At 31.2% G+C, this 18,340-nt stretch overlaps 1 protein-coding gene across 2 annotated transcripts in view; it reads left to right on the top strand.

Moving 5' to 3' along the window:
- Positions 1-17,311, top strand: part of LOC127710289 (protein flightless-1 homolog) — a 40,565-nt gene extending 23,254 nt beyond the window's left edge. Inside the window, exons 19-36 of one of the 2 annotated variants that reach the window (XM_052216078.1) lie at positions 134-174; positions 1,545-1,601; positions 2,005-2,120; positions 3,101-3,227; positions 3,453-3,537; positions 5,576-5,663; positions 6,024-6,137; positions 6,974-7,082; positions 7,836-7,919; positions 8,273-8,369; positions 8,695-8,875; positions 9,219-9,435; positions 11,279-11,316; positions 11,731-11,854; positions 12,713-12,802; positions 13,362-13,454; positions 14,104-14,217; positions 15,938-17,311. In XM_052216078.1, coding sequence (XP_052072038.1) covers positions 134-174; positions 1,545-1,601; positions 2,005-2,120; positions 3,101-3,227; positions 3,453-3,537; positions 5,576-5,663; positions 6,024-6,137; positions 6,974-7,082; positions 7,836-7,919; positions 8,273-8,369; positions 8,695-8,875; positions 9,219-9,435; positions 11,279-11,316; positions 11,731-11,854; positions 12,713-12,802; positions 13,362-13,454; positions 14,104-14,217; positions 15,938-16,072 — 1,910 coding nt within the window. In that variant the 3' untranslated portion in view covers positions 16,073-17,311. The remainder of the gene's footprint in view (positions 1-133; positions 175-1,544; positions 1,602-2,004; positions 2,121-3,100; positions 3,228-3,452; positions 3,538-5,575; positions 5,664-6,023; positions 6,138-6,973; positions 7,083-7,835; positions 7,920-8,272; positions 8,370-8,694; positions 8,876-9,218; positions 9,436-11,278; positions 11,317-11,730; positions 11,855-12,712; positions 12,803-13,361; positions 13,455-14,103; positions 14,218-15,937) is intronic. The other variant, XM_052216077.1, reaches the window with a different exon arrangement.
- The last annotated feature ends 1,029 nt before the right edge of the window (positions 17,312-18,340 follow it).

The following is an 18,340-nucleotide window of genomic DNA, read 5'->3' as shown; positions in this document are numbered from 1 at the left end:
ACTGTTGTAAGTACATAGAAGGTGGTAGGACAGTCAGTGGTTTCTTTAGTGTAGATACTGTTGTAAGTACATAGAAGGTGGTAGGACTACCAGTGGTTTCTTTAGTGTAGATACTGTTGTAAGTACATAGAAGGGGGTAGGACTACCAGTGGTTTCTTTAGTGTAGATACTGTTGTAAGTACATAGAAGGTGGTAGGACTACCAGTGGTTTCTTTAGTGTAGATACTGTTGTAAGTACATAGAAGGGGGTAGGACTACCAGTGGTTTCTTTAGTGTAAATACTGTTGTAAGTACATAGAAGGTGGTAGGACAATCAGTGGTTTCTTTAGTGTAGATACTGTTGTAAGTACATAGAAGGTGGTAGGACTACCAGTGGTTTCTATAGTGTAGATACTGTTGTAAGTACATAGAAGGTGGTAGGACTACCAGTGGTTTCTTAGTGCAGATACTGTTGTAAGTCATTCACTACTAATGTATTTTAAGGATTAATATTTATTGAAAATTATTTCACAAAAATTACAAAAATTTCTAATTTAAGCTACAATGTATAAGTTTTCCAAAAAATTAGCAAACTTACATTTTTGTGATTTTTGAAGATCTCTCTATCTTCAGAATGTCAAAATCAGGTATTATGATCCACTTGCTATGCATATAGGCTAGTTAATTTGCTGGTGCTCTAATAAATTTATTTTGCCCTCACATAGTTGATCAAAAAATGCACTAGCATGTTGGACTGAACTTAAGTTACATTTGCTTACCAGAGGCGAGGGCAGAGTACATGTTTTTCTCCTCATTAGTTTCCTTATTAATATTAAAGTTAATCCTGTTGATTGAAGAATTAAAAAAGGAAACAGATGTTTAAGAATATCAAAAAAGTAGGTATACAGTGAAATGTAAAGGAGTAGGTCCGGTAAGAACCGATTTTGGCCTCAAAATTTCAGATTCATCTGACGAAAAACTTTGGACACTTTTTAAACACTTAAGTGTCTACTTCAATCGATTCAATTAGTTTATGTGAAAGATTGGAACTGATTTAGTCATTAAAGACACTCAAATTCAAGCTTAAATATGAAAAATCTGTCAAATATGCCATAATATGTCACTTTTCAGATGGTTTTTGTCAAAAATGAAATTGGCTGCATCCGTGTTCACTCTCAACCTTTATATATGTTATGTATTATCATCAAATACAACTTACATATAAATATTAAGAATGAACACAAATGCGGCCACTTCCATTTAAGACGGAAACCGTCTAAAATTTAACTCAAATGCTAAAATTGTGAAGATTTCAGCAATTTAGCATGACTTAATGATGCTAGTACCCGATATATGTGCATTGTATTGTCAAAAACAGCCCATATTTAGGTAACAGAAGTATTCTACTTTCCAATAAATAGCTTAAAGTTTACATTTTAACAATTTTGTAAAACTGCTATATTTTGGGGCCAAAAAGGGGTCTTACTGGACCTACTCCTTTTATCAATAACGTGAATGTGAAGAATTACTACATAATTGGATTATCATATATTCATCTTTTACAGGAATATGAAACTAAACTATACAGAGCTTCAGGGGCACATGCTATACACATGGAAAGGGTAAGTGTACATTTATTAAGAATAGAATGTGTTTTATAAGTTCTCAGATGAAAGCATTTTTAGGGGCTGGCCTCCAAAATGTTGTTACCTAAAAAGTGATGAATTTTTGGTCACCAGTTTCAAAACATTTGTGCCAAGAGGCATGCCTCATGTTTTCTTATACCCTAATTTGAAGTAAGTTCATGTTATATGAACTATAATATTATGTTTAGTTTAAATAACCAATCCACACTTCCATCTTAAATTATATTGAATGCTTTATTAAAGTAGATAAAAGTGTATTCATTCATGAATGTAAAGTTCCATTATACTGTGTTTAATTTCTTAAAAATAAAGCATATACTATATCTTGAATATAATATGCAGTATGATTAGTATACTAAAGAAATAATTTTATTTGCAGGTTGATGTTGGTGTCCGGTCATTAGACAGAAGATTTGTGTATCTGTTGGATAATGGCAATGATATATTTGTATGGGTTGGCAAGATGGCAAGAGGAACAATTAGGACCAAAACAAGGTGAGAATTAATGGATATACATATGATATTGTGTTTACATCACTGAATGACTGGATTATTCCAGAACATCTCACAATAATTAAATTTGGCTAGACAGATGTTGACACAATAATAGGTTCCATTAAGAGGGCTTGTTCTCAATAATTTAAGATTTTCTGTAAGAGCTTTTCCCTTAAAATAGATTTAGGAGGCTAGGAAGGGATTTCCACATTAACATCACTTCCTACCCTTCTATGATGTTTTAATGGAATAGTACTTATGTTGTTCTAGAGTTCAAAAATTTTCTTGAATAAAAATGACTGTTTCCACATTATGTATTATTTATAACTCCATATTAGTTTCACCAAATTTTTACACTATTTATGTTATGTGATTAAAATCTGACTATTTTTTACATGTCTGACTACAACTGAAGTTTGATGTTATTCATTATTACAGAATTGTTACATAATATTAGGTTACTTACAAATGCACTCCATGTTTGTTTTCACAAAATCTTGTTGAAAAAATGAAACATTGTGAGAATTGATAGAACTAAACTCCCTATCCATTATGACAACTTTTAAACCAAACTTTCAAGGAAATGTATTATCAGATTGTCCAAGTTCAGTGACAAAAACAAAAATAAACAGAACAAATCAACTGCTGGTTTGTTTGTTGTTGAATATCACATTTGTTTCTCGTTCATTGTTATGTACATAAGTCAGGCTGTTAGTTTTTTTGTTTGAATTGTTTTACATTTGTCATTTTGGGGCCTTTTATAGCTGACTGTACGGTATGGGTTTAACTCATTGATGAAGGGGGTTACAGTGACCTATAGTTGTTAACTTGTATGTCATTTGGTCTCTGGTGGAGAGTTGTCTTATTGGCAATCATACCACATCTTATTTTTATATAGGATAATGATAGAAAATTGAATTATACATAACTAGATTTTGTTCTGTTAGAAAAATTGAGATTATTTAAATGATTTCATTCAGACTGGTAGCAGAAAAGATCAACAAAAATGAAAGGAAGAATAAGGCAGAAATTCATATGGAGTCCCAAGCTAGAGAAGAGGCCGGATTTTGGAAAGCTTTAGGAGCTCAACCAGATGGTTTCATTGGGGTGAGTCAAAAGTTGAATTATATATATTTCACCTGTACATTTCTGTTTAACTTTTTGTGTAGTGGCAAATTCAAATTGCCTCCCCTGGGTCCCATGTATGTTTTTATGGAACAGCCATGAATAGATATGCAAAGTTGATAATATAGAAAGTTCTGCACTAATACTAGATACACTTCAGAGGAAAATTTGTTATTTGTTACAATATTTTATTAATATTCTTTTTAGGAAATTGTACCAGATGATTTTGAGCCAGCAGAACCCAGGCTATACAAAGTAGGCTTAGGAATGGGATATTTAGAGCTACCACAGGGTAATTATATGAATAAAAGGAGATGTTACATGTCAATATAACAACAACCCAACAATGAATAAAAGCCAAAACAAATACCCCAAAACCAGCTAGAAATAGTTTTATATGACCGCAAAAAATTTTGCGGTCGTATATTGGTATCATGTCGTCGTCGTCGTCCGAAGACAGTTGGTTTCCAGCAATAACTTTAGTATAATTACATAGAAATCTATGAAATTTAAACACAATGTTTATAACCACAAAAGGAAGGTTGGGATTGATTTTGGGGGTTATGGTTCTAACAGTTTAGGAATTTGGGGCCAAAAAGGGGCCCAAATAGGCATTTTTCTAGTTTCCAGACAATAACTTGTGGAACGGTGTATGGATCTCTCTGAAATTATACCACAAGTTTCCATACCACAAAGGGATGGTTAGGATTTGCATTGGGGGGTTATGGCTCAAACCATTTAGGAATTAGGGGCAAAAAAGGGGGGAAAACAAGGGTGTCCTGGTTAATGGACAATAACTTTTTTAAAGATTTGACACCATATTTTAAATTCTATTATAAAATAGATTAAGTTAGCACTATGGTAAATTTAAATGGGTAATTATGGTTGCAAACTCCATTGGAAATTTGAATTGAGATTAAGACCATATCTTGAGGGAAAGAATTTTTTGGGGGAAAAAAGGAGGGGGGAGGTGAAAAAAAAATTGGGGGGGGGGGGGAGAAATTGTGGGGAGTCAATTTTTTCTCATTTCAGATTTCAGAAATTAAAAAGAAAAATTCTCCAAATATTATTTTTTTTTGCAAAAAAAAAGTGGGGGGGGGGGGGTTAATACGCAACAGCATAGTGTATTGCACAAAAGCAAAAAATTTAATAATAATTCAAATCATATAACCAATTCTAAGTTCTTTGACTACAGTTATTCTGTGTCATAAACCTTTTATGTGTCAAATATTTAATTACAATCCAAATTCAGACCTGTATCAAGCGTGAATATTGTGTCCATTTTCGCCCCAACTGTTCAGGGTTGGACCTCTGCAGTCTTATCCAGCTGCGCTCGGCGAAGCAATTTATTTTTCCACATGTTAACAAGATGTTTATATATAAATGGCATATACCAACTTTGTTATATTATGATACCTAAATGTCATGTTTTGCAGACAATATCATGGACAATAATTTTATACTTATGAATTGTATTTTTTCCTTTTGATAATGGAAAAATGAGAACAAAGAACTATACATTAAGGTCACTTTTCTTAGAATTTTGGACTTAAGGTTGGCTATGATGTATCTGGCTCCCAGATTGTAGGTATTTAAGGCATAGCTTTAATGTTAGGTAAAAGTAAAATGTTTAAATGGAATTCACTGACTGATGTAAGTTATATCTCTTTGATGCAATATGCTACCCTCCTTCTAATACCCATTTCTCAACCATTTTCTTATCAGGAAAAAATTGTGGAGAAATTAGTAATAAAAATTCGAAGATTTAAAGAAAAAATACATTTAAGGACTTATCTGGCCTTGTCACTTCAGCGTAAATAAAACATTTTATGATACCATTACTAAATCTCAATTTTTACACATACTATAAATTTAAATATTTCCTTAAAATTGATAACACAATTTTCCGTTATATCATTAAAGTGACTTATTAAGGGAGATTATAAAAATTTTAGCAAAATAAACTTATTTCAGGAACATTAGGCCACATTATAGAGCATAAGTGTCCCCCATAATAGTATTTTGCCAGTGAATAGAAAGATATAAAATACAGATCCTGTGTAAATATCTTTTTGGCCAGAGGGTTATGCTTTATATTATTTCTAAGTGTTTTAAAACCATTTTACTGAATATACTGTAGTTTTGAACCTTAAGAAGGAGATACTTGCACCAAAACTGTTATTTCCCCATTATTAAATTATATAGATTTAACATTCAAATTCTGCAAATCAGAGACAGTTTGAAGTAATTTGATTTTAGGGCCCCATATCGTACCTACTTTAAAGAGTTTGAGAAATGTTTATGTGATCTCTTATGTGGATTTTTTTCAGTTGAGATTCCAAAAGGAAGGCTTGTACAGAAATTACTGGACACAAAAAATGTGTATATACTGGATTGTAAATCTGATCTATTTGTATGGTATGTAGCATTTTAATACAGTTGAACTACCATATGAATATAGAGTTACATATTTTATTGAAATTAACAAGTGTGCCACATGTGGACCAAAACAAATTAAAATTAAAATTTTAGATATCATAAAATTAAATTACTGCTTATTTAACAGTCTTAACTATAATAGTGATTGTATTTTTAATTAAAAAAAAAATTGGTAATGATATCGAGCCTTTACAATTATAAAATTCAGATGTTTTTTTCACAAATAGCACAATCTGCATGATATTATTTGCTAGTGACTTGTTATTAATATCTTTTATGACAGAAATGACATGATGTGCTGAAAAAAAAAATGAAAAAAAATCTTGGTTTTTTTTAAAGGATAGGAAAGAAGTCTACCAGACTGATCAGAGCTGCAGCCTTAAAACTATCATATGAATTAAACTCCATGATTGATAGACCAGATTATTGTACAGTGACTAGATGTTTACAGGGGTAAGTACAATTTGAAAAGAAAGAATTTGGGGGTGTATGTAAATGAGAAAAAAACTCAATAAAATATAATCAAATAATTCTTATATGATTTGCATATTAGGGAATACGTTGAAATGATTGGCTGAGAGGACTTCCGGTAGTTGTTCTTGACGTTGTTTATTTTTCGATAGACAACGTTGACCGAACTTCTTTTTGTAACCAATGTAAACAAGATGGCGATGATAATAACACAATCCGGCTCGACGTTTAAAATATTTATTTTCACTTCGCGTTAATCGTTCAATTAAATAATAAACACAAAACATTCATTTGAATGATAATATGATTTTTTGTAGTTTATTTTTTATCAGATAGCAAATTTCATGGAGTACATACTTTTGCTTTAACAAATAAATATACTCATGTGCCAGGCTAAAATCAATGACATAATTATACAATTTATGTGTGAAAGAGGTTATGAGTGTGGAAAAATAAATTCCTTGTCTCCAATTTGAAGAATTATAAGGAACGCCTTTTTAAAGGAATTTATTGGTGTATAAACTGGACCAAGTCACTCACAAACATATCATAAAAGTCCTTCGGACTTTTATTTGTTTGTGAGTGAATTGGTCGAGTTTATACACCAATAAATTCCTTTAAAAAGGCGTTTAATCCTATATTAGTACCTCATTCATCTGTAAAAAAAAAACCCTGTTTTTATTTGTCTTCATACTAAGTAATTATATAGAAATGTCTAGCTCTATATAAAATCTTGGGGATAAGAATTAAAGAAAAAAAATATAGCAATAGAAAAACCAAACCATTCAATAAAGTAATACATTGATTTTTTCTTCCAGGACAGAATCTCAGATATTCAAAACAAAATTCTTTGGTTGGGATGATGTATTACCTGTAGATTTTACAAGAACAGCAGAATCTATTTCTAGGAGAGGAGCTGATCTTAAGGTAAACATGTCACATTCATTGCCGTATTGTCAACATAATTTCTGAATATAAGCATGCATCTTTAGTGCAGAATCTTGATATATGTATATTTGTTTTGGGATTTTGTTGTAAATGTTAGGTTGCTGTCTTCTTGTTAATCCGATTTCTCATTTTTTTATCTTTAAGTAAAGAAGATAGTTGGGATAATCTATCATCACCACACCTTAGCAGAACATCGGCATGAATTTAAATTGTAGAAACTGATTTTATGGTTTATGGTTAGAATGAACAGCACACTTTTCATCAGAGAATCAAAGGAGAAAAGACATAAGGACATGCACTTTCTATATTTGCCAGGGGAACTAATGATATTCATTGAATTTTGTAGTATATTAATGAAGAAACTTATGTCAGTAAAGTGGAATAAAAACTCTTGATTAAAATTTCTGAGATGGTCAGACAGATTGTAATAAATATTTATTCAAAGAATAATGTGCATAAAGAAAATGAATCTGGTTATGTAAGTTTTTATAAAGATAAATATACTTTATATTCTTTAATAGCTATCATTTCTTTGACAAATATAATCTATGTAAGCAAAAATCCTTTGCAATGGATCCAATTGAACTTCAAACAAAATACAACAATGATATGAAGATATGCACAAGGAGAGACTATTTTGGTTGAACAAATGTCAATGCTTTACCACTCATGGAGAATGGGCTGTGTAAAAGACCAAAGTGATATTATAAACTTTGCTTTGACATATTTTAGGTGATTATGGAAAGAGACAAGATGAAAACTGATCTCTCTGCATTATTTATGCCACGACAACCTCCCATGCCCATGGAAGAAGCAGTAAGTTAACATATATGTTCTAATATAAATAGTCTATCATAGTTATTTTCATTTTAAATGTATCTTTTCAGAGAAAACATTTTATTTATAGTTCTGTAACTGTAAACACAGTGTTTGAAAGTCCACAATTAACTACTGTTATAACTATTTTGTTAAGTTCAGTTTTAAAATGAATTTTCATTTGTAATACTAATAAAGAGAGAATTTACATGGTAATATAATTTTCCTTTTATTTTTTTAATAAGTTATTTTAGAATAGACAAACCATTGAAAAGTTTTTTTTTCTAAACATTTTAAACTTCTGAGTTGTATATTGGATAGAACACTTTAGTTTCACCTCTTACTTATTACAGGAACAGATGATGCAGGATTGGAATGAAGATTTAGATGGAATGGAAGCCTTTGTGTTAGAAGGGAAGAAATTTGTCAGATTACCTGATGAAGAATTGGGTAATACATTTTATGCAAATTACTTTTATTAGTTGGAAAACATTTAATTTCTTTCAATACCATATACTATAAGTAGTCAAAGATCTAAAGCTGGTTAATAGATAAGTGAAAGTTTATTAACTTACATTTGTAACTGAAACATGAATGGAAAAACATAAGTAACTGCTTTTTCTTTGAAATGTAGTCTGAACTTACTGATAAACACTAATTTCACTAATTTGATTGCTATTTTTTATTAGTTACATTTTATTAATTTTGAGAATGTCAGAAGTCATTCTTCAAATGCACTTCAAATCTCTACTGATTTATATATGTATTTTTACAGGTATTTTCCACACAGAAGACTGTTATGTGTTCCTGTGTAGATACTGGTTACCTGTTGAGTATGATGATGATGAGGAAGAAGATGAAAATGAAGAACCACCAGAAGAAGATTTTAAATGTGTAGTCTATTTCTGGCAAGGAAGAGATGCATCAAACATGGGATGGCTTACTTTCACTTTCAGGTGTGTATTTGAATGTGTGGTCTAGTCCTGGCAGATAAGTGATGCCTCAAACATGGTATGACTTACTTTCACTTTCAAGTGTATATGTGTATATGAATGTGTGGTCTTGCAGGTAAATAATGCCTCAATCATTGGATGGCTTACTTTCAAGTGTGTATATAAACTTGTGGTGTAAGTAAGAGATGAATCAAACATAGATAGTTTTTGCATACATGTGTGTTTGTAAATGTGTTCTGTATTTCTGGCAGTCCTGATAGTTGATAATTTGCTTAACTCTTTGATGTTTATGTAATGGCGTTTGTAGTCCCTTATGTACATAAGTGTCTAACTTTGTATGTTTCAGTTTACAAAAGAAATTTGAGGGTTTATTTGGTGACAAGTTAGAAGTTGTGAGAACACACCAACAGCAAGAAAACTTAAAATTCTTATCACATTTCAAACGCATGTTTGTAATAAGATGGGGGAAGAGGAAGTTACCATCACAAGAAGCTCCTAAACCAAATGTTGAATTGTTCTATTTAAGAGCTAATGGTAGCCCTATTGCTACAAGATGTATTCAGGTAATTATATTTTCAAACCTTTGACATCATTTGCCTTTCTTCTAAAAAGATTATTGAATGTTGATTCTTACTGTAGGTTCTTATCATTATAAACATCATATTGACAGTGAATGATTATTTAGTCGTATTAAATGCAATGCTTTACTATAGTTATCATAAACATGCGTTCTTTAGTTAGCTTAAATTTTGTTGATATCCTTTCTGTTACAAAAGATACATAATATTGCATGAAAAAATCATAATAATACCGCAGTAGTAAATGTTATATAGTGGATGTCAGGTAATTTTGGCAGAGGTTTTTTGTTGAATATTTTGAAACTATCAACTGTGTTTATTGAATTGTCTTTCATACATTTCATCAATAGAATCACACTCCAAATAACCACATACCTATGTTATGGTTTGACTGAAACATCCTGTCCTTGACATTCCTTACAGGGGTTTTCCATTGAAATTCCACCATCTTTGTTCCTATGTGAATCCTTTATTACACATTATTAATTATCTCCCAGGCAACACTTACAGTCAAAACAATGTCTAATTTTTATACGCCTGTTTACGGGACATATTATGGTATACCGTTGTCGTTCTGTCTGTCCGTCCGTCCATCCTTCCATCTGTTGTCAACATGTTGGACAATAATTCAAAAATACTTTATCCAATATGCATGAAACTTTGGTGGATTGTTTATATCTTCTGATGTGAGCTCCCTTTCCATTTTTATATATTTTAGATTTTATGATTTCGAGTTATGGGGTTTTATTCATTAAGAAAGGGGGATTTCCAGTTTTCAGACTAACTCAAAAATGCTTTGAGCAGTTTTCATGAAACTTTGGTGAATTGTTTATATATATTGACGTAAGCTCCATTTTGATTTTTATAAATTTTAGATTAAACATTTCTGAGTTATTGGATTTTATTCATAAAAAAGGGGGGATTTTCCAGATTTCGGACAATAACTCAAAGGTGCTTGAAGCAGTTTTCATGAAACTTTGGTGACTAATTTATATCTATTAAAATAACATCCCTTTAGTTTTTTATATATTTATGATATGACATTGAGGAGTTATGAAACTTTATTCTTTGAAAAGGCGACAGGCGTATCATGTGCTCATGGCGCAGGTCTTTATAAGTAGTCCCCTATCGAAGAAGTTGCTGGGCCTTTAGGTTTGCACTCCGTCCGAATGTCTGTCTGTCTGTCTATCTGTCTGTCTGTCAGTCCGGCAAATCAGTTTTCCACACTTTTTTTCTTCGTGCTTTAAGATATTGATTTGATACTTGGTATATCGTTTTATAATGACAAGTTACAGATCAAGTTCGAAATTTTTTTCCGGTCTGATGATTTTGTGCAGAGTTATGGTCCTTTGACTTAGAAAATTCACTCAAATAATCAGTTTTCTGCACTTTTTTTCGTCATGCTTGAAGATATTGATTTGATAATTGGTATATAGTTTTATCATGACAAGTTACAGATCAAGTTCAAATTTTGTTCCGGTCTGATGATTTTATGCAGAGTTATGGTCCTTGGACTTAGAAAATTCACTCAAATAATTTTTTTTTTAAATTTAGATATTATATGCATACTGTGGATTCACTTATTTTTGTGGTTACCAATTTTCATGGATTGAGGTACAATTGTACTTTCATGTATATTTGATTTACAAGCCTATAAAAGATATGTATTTCGTTGAACATTTGACTTTGTGGTTCATCAATACCTACGAAATCCATGAAAATTGGTATCCAGCACAAAAAATATTGAATCAACAGTAATTGGCAGCAGTCTTTAAATAAATGAGGAACAAGTATCCATGGAATTATCATTTCTAATTTCATTTTGTAGGTAAAACCAGATGCATCACAGCTAAATTCTTGCTTTTGGTAAGTAATAGACTGATTGAAATTATTGATGTTTAGATAAAAAAAGGTTTCATTTATTTGATGATAGGTGTTAAAAATCAAAATAGAAAATATTTCCAGATACAATATTGTTCCCTAAGTAATTATTATAATCCAGATCTCAATATTATCATATATCTTTTAATATTTTAATATGATTTTTAAAAAAATAGTATTTTCACGATTAAAGTCACTTTTTGAACACTGACTGACATTTGTAATGTTGCAAGTATTGAAGATAAATGTTTTGATGCCAGAAAGTTACGTTTTTGTTTGTCCTCAGTTTGAAAAAAATATTTCCAAATTATTTGAAACATTGTTCTATACCCCTTTGAACAAACAGTCCATTAAAATGTTTTGGATACATTTTGTAACTCATTACCTATTTATATACAGTTTTATACTGATGGTGCCATTTGACAGTGAAGATTTGAAGGGTGTTGTATATGTGTGGATAGGTGCTAAGGCAGAACATGAAGAAGCGACTCTGGCAGAAAAGATAGCCTATATGATGTATGCTGTAAGTAGCTGTAATGATACAATATTTATAGGCTTCTATTATAATTATATTTAACTGCATTGCTAGTCTAGTGGAAGTGTGCTAGCTAAAGTCTAGTGCTGGAGGTAAAGGTTCAATCCCAGTCTGGTCAAACAAATGACATGAGAATTGGTATTTGCTGCTTCTCTGCTATGCATGATGTACATAAGATCCATATCAAAGACTGGTGGTTCAGTCAGAAAAATGTTTCTGTGTTGGGTGAAATGTCTTCCTGTGGACTGTAACCTCGTGAAAAAGCACAAAAAAAAAAATAAGATCTGATATGACTGCCAATGAGACAAATCTCCACCAGAGACCAACTGGTGTAGAAGTAAGCAACTAAAGCAGGGTTCATATGTTAGTTCTGATATGCATAGAAGAGGACTTTAAACACAAACCCATCATCATTATAATTACTGGTATATATTTTTTTTTTCTCAAATTGGAAATTTTGGAAATCTGAAAACTTAAAAGTAATATAGCAATAATACCTTTATCAGTGGATGGTTCTTGGATAGTCATGCAAAAAGTGGGTCACCGTAACACAAATTTGCATTTTGATCAAGAAAAAACCAGAACAGGTTATATAGTAATGATATTTTGTCAGTTGTATTATGAATAGTGAAAAGGTGTGGTTGAAGTTCCGTATCAGTTTCATTTTTATCCATAGGTACATAGAAAGTCAAGCAATATACTATTCGTGTTGGCCCAGATTATGGTAGAAAATTGTTATCTTATTATAATGGCTAATATGCATGAAAAATTTAAGCTTCTGTTTTATGATAACTTGAATGTATTTGCTTAAAACTCTTAATAATGCTAAATTATTTTTATTTGTAGGATAATTACACTGTACAGATGATTAATGAGAGAGAAGAACCAGAAAACTTTTTCTGGGTAGGAATAGGTGGCAAAAAACCATATGATCATGTAAGTTTTATGTTATATCATTTACGAATACTGTGGATTCATTATTATTCTCGGAGTACCAATTTTTGTTAATTTTGTGGATATACCGAAACTACTAATTTGAATGTTCAATGAAGTATAAATTTTCTATAGGCTTGTACACAAGTTTTTGAATTAGATATTCACAAAATACAATTTTCTCTCTATTCACCAAAATTGATACCAATGAGAATATATGAATCCACAGTAGTGGTATTTGCCTAATGAATTTTTGTCAAAAGATTCCGTTTTATATATTATTTTGGTTCACAGTATTAAAAGTTTAAAGTACAATTAACTGCATAAAGTCTTTCCAGTATATTATGATTAAAAATCTGATTGTTTTTACTGAAAAATGTCTACAAAGAAAAAGTATTTAGACATGAAAAAATACAATACCAGAAACTGTTGATTCTTAAGACTTGTTGATAATCAAGTTATGCATTAGGGGACATGTGACATTGTACAAGGGAAAGAAAAACTAGAAATTTTAAAAGGTTTAATTTTTATGTGTTGTATAAAATTCTTTGTTTATTTCAAGGATTCTTCATTTATGAACTGTGCAAGATTGTTTAGATGTTCAAATGAGAAAGGATATTTTACAGTCTCAGAAAAATGTGCAGACTTTTGTCAGGTGAGATATTAAAAATAATAAAAAAGAAAAAAAATCTGTTCTCAGCCTTGTCATTATTGCATAAATTTAATTATTATGAAAACTCCACCATGCAGTGTTAAAGTAGTCTCCAGGATGTAAAAAAGAATAAAGGACAGGTATCTAGATTAAAAATCATCTGATGGAAGCACTGTACCATTTTTAAGAAAGTTTTCATAATTTGTTCTTCAGAAATAATTTCTGTTAATTATCTTTAAAGCTTAAGCTACTAGATACAAGTATAACATTTCACAACCATCATTAAAAGAATAGCAAATGTTGCCACAAATCTATTTGTCAAGTATTGATATATTTTTTTTAGGTAAACAACCAGAAGACAACCTCCTGAATTGCAACCTTAGCCATCATAAGAATTTTGAATTAAGTCAGCTAAATCTTTAAGAATCTGATGAAGTCTTTAACATAACTTTTAATTTGTTGTATTCAACTGGAATCATGCAAAATGGAATTTTCAAAATTAATTTTGCATACACTGTGTTTGTTTTGGTAAAAAGTTGAAGCTTATGAAAAAATTGTTTGCCTTCAAGGTTTGTTATTGTCTTTTCTAAGAGAATAGGAAAGATTTAAACAGCATGTTAATATTTCACAAAATGAACTACTGATTTTGTAGGATGATTTGGCAGATGATGACGGCATGATATTAGATAATGGTGAACAAGTTTTCCTTTGGGTTGGTAAAAAGACCAGTGATGTAGAAATCAAATTAACATTTAAAAGTGCACAGGTAAATATTCTGATCATTGCCTCTCAATTTTCAGTGTATACTTGATAATGCTATGATTAGTTAAAATCATTGTGTGAGTTCTGTCTCCCCTGCAAATAATGTTGCAGAATGTGACATATGGGGATGTTAATTGTAGTATGTGTATGCTAGAAAAGTAAAATTCTGAAAATGCAATTAATAATTAGTTTGTGAAACTGTCAGAATCTGAAAATGTGTATTGTTATATTACTGAATTAATGAAAACTACTGAAAAACTGGTCAACTTTACTTCAGAATTTGATGTTTCGAGAAATTTTGATAATCTTATAACAGCTACGCTTGAGTCACACATTTTAAGGATTATAATTTTTAAATGTGATGTTTATGACCTAATTTAAAAAAAAAAAATTACTTTAATATCTGACCAGAACTGTATGATTCTAGTTTATGCCTCTACAGTTTGTCATAATTATATTCCACTCTGAAAGGGGGGTTGGGGTATACAGGTTAACATCTGTCGTTCTGTCCCATGAAATTTTGTCACTCTTCTCAAAAAATGCAAATCAGAGCTTACTGAAATTTTGTACTAAGCTTCATGCGAACATGCTTTACTGTGTGATATTTTTTCACATTCATCACCTATCAACTTCCTATATATCTAATATTTATGTATTCCTATACATAAAAGCCATAATAACCCCGCCGCATTTTTGCACCTGTCCCAAGTCAGGAGCCTCTGGCCTTTGTTAGTCTTGTATGTTTTTTTGATTTTGGTTCATTTATATGTTTTGGAGTTTAGTGTGACGTCCATTTTCACTGAACTAGTACACACTTTTGTTTAGGGGCCAGCTGAAGCCAGCCTCCGGGTGCAGGATTTTCTCGCTGTATTGAAGACCCATTGGTGGTCTTTGGCTGTTTTCTACTCTTTGGTGGGGTTGTTGTCTCTTTGACACCTTCCCCATTTCCATTCTCAATTTTATATTAATGAAATTTTTGTCACATTTTTCTCTGGAACTACGAATCAGGACTTTCTGGCATTTTAGATAGCATGCTATATTGTGTGATGTGTTTTCACAACTATTGCTCATCAACTTCCTATTTACCTTATACTTATAGTGGGGACATCATTTGTCAGCTATTATAGCTCACATTTCAATTTGTTTCGAATGGTTTGACCAGTTGGTGCAATTCTTATATTTAACATAGATATATACATGAATACAGCAGCGTTCTATTAGTTAGAAATGGTAGCTGGCTAATCAAAATGTAAAGTAAAAAATAGCATTCATGCTTCATAGACCATCATTTTAGCTTTGAAATGTTTTAGATTTTAAATATGCTGACATGGTGGTTTTATCATAGCTTGCTTGCCTGGAGAGCAGGAGGCTGTAGTTCAATCCCCCTCCTGGTCAAACCACAGCTATAAGTAAAGACTAGTCAACTTGAAGTCAGTAGAATATATTATGACATGTCTTCCTGTAAACTATTAACTTTTGAACTAGATAAAAAAATAATTAAAAATTCGGCTCAGTGTGTTAGTCTAGTACAAATCAGGGTTCATCTTATTGCATTAACATGTTTTTGTCCTGATATGTATGTACCATTAATATTTGCCACTAGATTTTAAACACCAAACCATCACCATCATCATAGATTTAAAATAGTGTAAATGGATGTTTTGTGCAGTATAATTCCAAGTGTAAGATTGACATATTTGCATATTTCTACATTTCTGTTGCAGGTTTATATTCAGCATCTAAGGAACAAACAACCAGACAAGCCAAGGAAGCTATTACTTGCCATGAAGTACAAAGAACATAAGAAATTTACCAAGTGTTTCCATGGATGGGGACTTTACAAGGAACCAATAGAATGACCATAAGCTATTGTGATATCTCTATAACTGTCTTCCATTATACTAATTTATTATCTTGCTGTTACAATTATGCTTGTTTGTGATAACTTGAGATTGTTTGATCCAATCCTTTTCAAATTTTAATATGATGTTTCTCGTGAGTAAACAGAAGTCAAAATGGTTTTGGTGATTTTCACTTTAGCTGTTCAGGAGTTTTCCTGATAAACAGAACCAATTTTTTTTAATGTGAGAGCTGTTTAAGAAATGAATACATAATAATTTTATAATGACCAATTACTAAGTAATGTGTTCAAGTCAAGATTTGTTCTCTCAAAATATGAAAGGCCTCATAATCTATGGATACAATAAAAAAAATAACATTGTGTGAATGGTGCTTTAAGCAGAAATGTAAATATTGCCTTTTCAAAATTTGAATGTGTTTTCAAATTTAGTCCATTTGATAGGATATGTTTCAAAACAAATTAAAGTACTTTTTTTAATTTCATAGGGTATGTTTCAAGGCAGTACTTATAGTCTTTGATCTAGGCAATTGCAGCTTAGTCTTTGCTTCTTTAATTGTTAAATGTATGGTTTTACATAAGTGGCATTATAAATCTATGTAAAATTAGCATTTTGTTTGGTATCAAATTTCATTATTAATATTACCCACAAAGTCTATAACTTGTACTGATAGAACCTCTTGAATATATGTACTTGTACAATACTGTAAATAGGCAGTGTTGTAGATTTCTAAAAATGTAAACACTAAATTTGCATTTGCATACAATTTATGTTTTTCAGTAATATCTGAAAACTTATATAAATCTAGTAAACAAATTCCTAGAGTCAAATTAGGCCCCAAAAATATAGTTCTGTTACCTGCATTCCAACCTACCTACTCATTTATGGACACTTTTAGTGAAACACTGTTATTAAAGTCAAGGACATTTTCCTATATTAGTATAATTAGTATATGTAAAATATTTTTCAAAAATAAAATTCTTTTACGTACCTACCATATTTTTCTGCCAAGGAGGCAGGAAACAAGTATATATATTTTGGGGCCTTAAGTTTATAGTAGATACCATACTTTACACTTTTACAACATTTGATGGTGAAGTGCAATACATGAATGTGTCAGTGTGTGTGCTTGTGTTTGAAGGATTGTTCGTTTTACCTGTTACTATGTTATATTTTGTCATCCTTCATTTTTCTCATTCCATTTTATGATAAAATGGCTAAATAAATTATATAAGATAATCAAGATCTTGTCTGTGTCCATTGCCTATCTTAGATGATTTTTATACGACCGCAAAAAATTTTGCGGTCATCTATTGGTATCACGTCTACGTCGTCAGTGTCGTCCGAGGACATTTGGTTTCCGGACAATAACTTTAGTAAATGTAAAAAGAAATCTATGAAATTTAAACACAAGGTTTATAACCACAAAAGGAAGATTGGGATTGATTATGGGGTTTATAGCCCTAACAGTTAAGAAATTAGGGGCCAAAAAGGGGCCCAAATAAGCATTTTTCTAGTTTCCAGACAATAACTTGTGGAACGGTGTATGGATCTCTCTGAAGTTATACCACAAGTTTCATACCACAAAGGGACGGTAAGAATTGGCTTTGGGGGGTTATGGCTCAAACCATTTAGGAATTGGGGGCTAAAAAGGGGGAAAACAAGGGTTTCCTGGTTAATGGACAATTAAAAAAAAGTACAATGTTATGTTTGGATTACCTCCCTTACACTGCTTTTAAATTATGTATAAAGGAATGTTGTATTGTCTTGCGGTGATTAGCTGTCAATTTATTTTTAGAAGTAACTATTTAAAAATGTTGATTAAGGAATATTAATTTTAGCAGAGGTCCAACCCTGAACAGTTGGGGCAAAAATGGACACAATATTCGCGCTTGATACAGGTCTGAATTTGGATTGTAATTCAATATTTGACACATAATAGGTTTCTGACACCGAATAACTGTTGTCAAAGAACTTAGAATTGGTTATATATTTGATATATACCTACAATATAAGTTACATAAAAATATGACAAGAATTGTACACATGAGAGTGCTAACAATGCAATTTCCCATATAATCAATATTTCTAAGGGCCATAACTCTTATAACAATAATGGATCAGCACTGACTTTCGAATTCGTGCGAGACATTTCTGATATAAACCTACAGTATAAGTTTCAAATAAATCTGGCAAGAAATGTACACATGAGAGCGCTAACGATACAAATTTCCATATAATTATTGTTTTCAAGGGGCATAACTCTAT

This window comes from Mytilus californianus, unplaced genomic scaffold (assembly GCF_021869535.1).
Source record: "Mytilus californianus isolate M0D057914Y unplaced genomic scaffold, xbMytCali1.0.p SCAF_7, whole genome shotgun sequence".
NCBI classification, from domain to species: domain Eukaryota; kingdom Metazoa; phylum Mollusca; class Bivalvia; order Mytilida; family Mytilidae; genus Mytilus; species Mytilus californianus.
The sequence above is the reverse complement of the archived record's forward strand: the minus strand, read 5'-3'. Positions and strand labels throughout refer to the sequence as shown.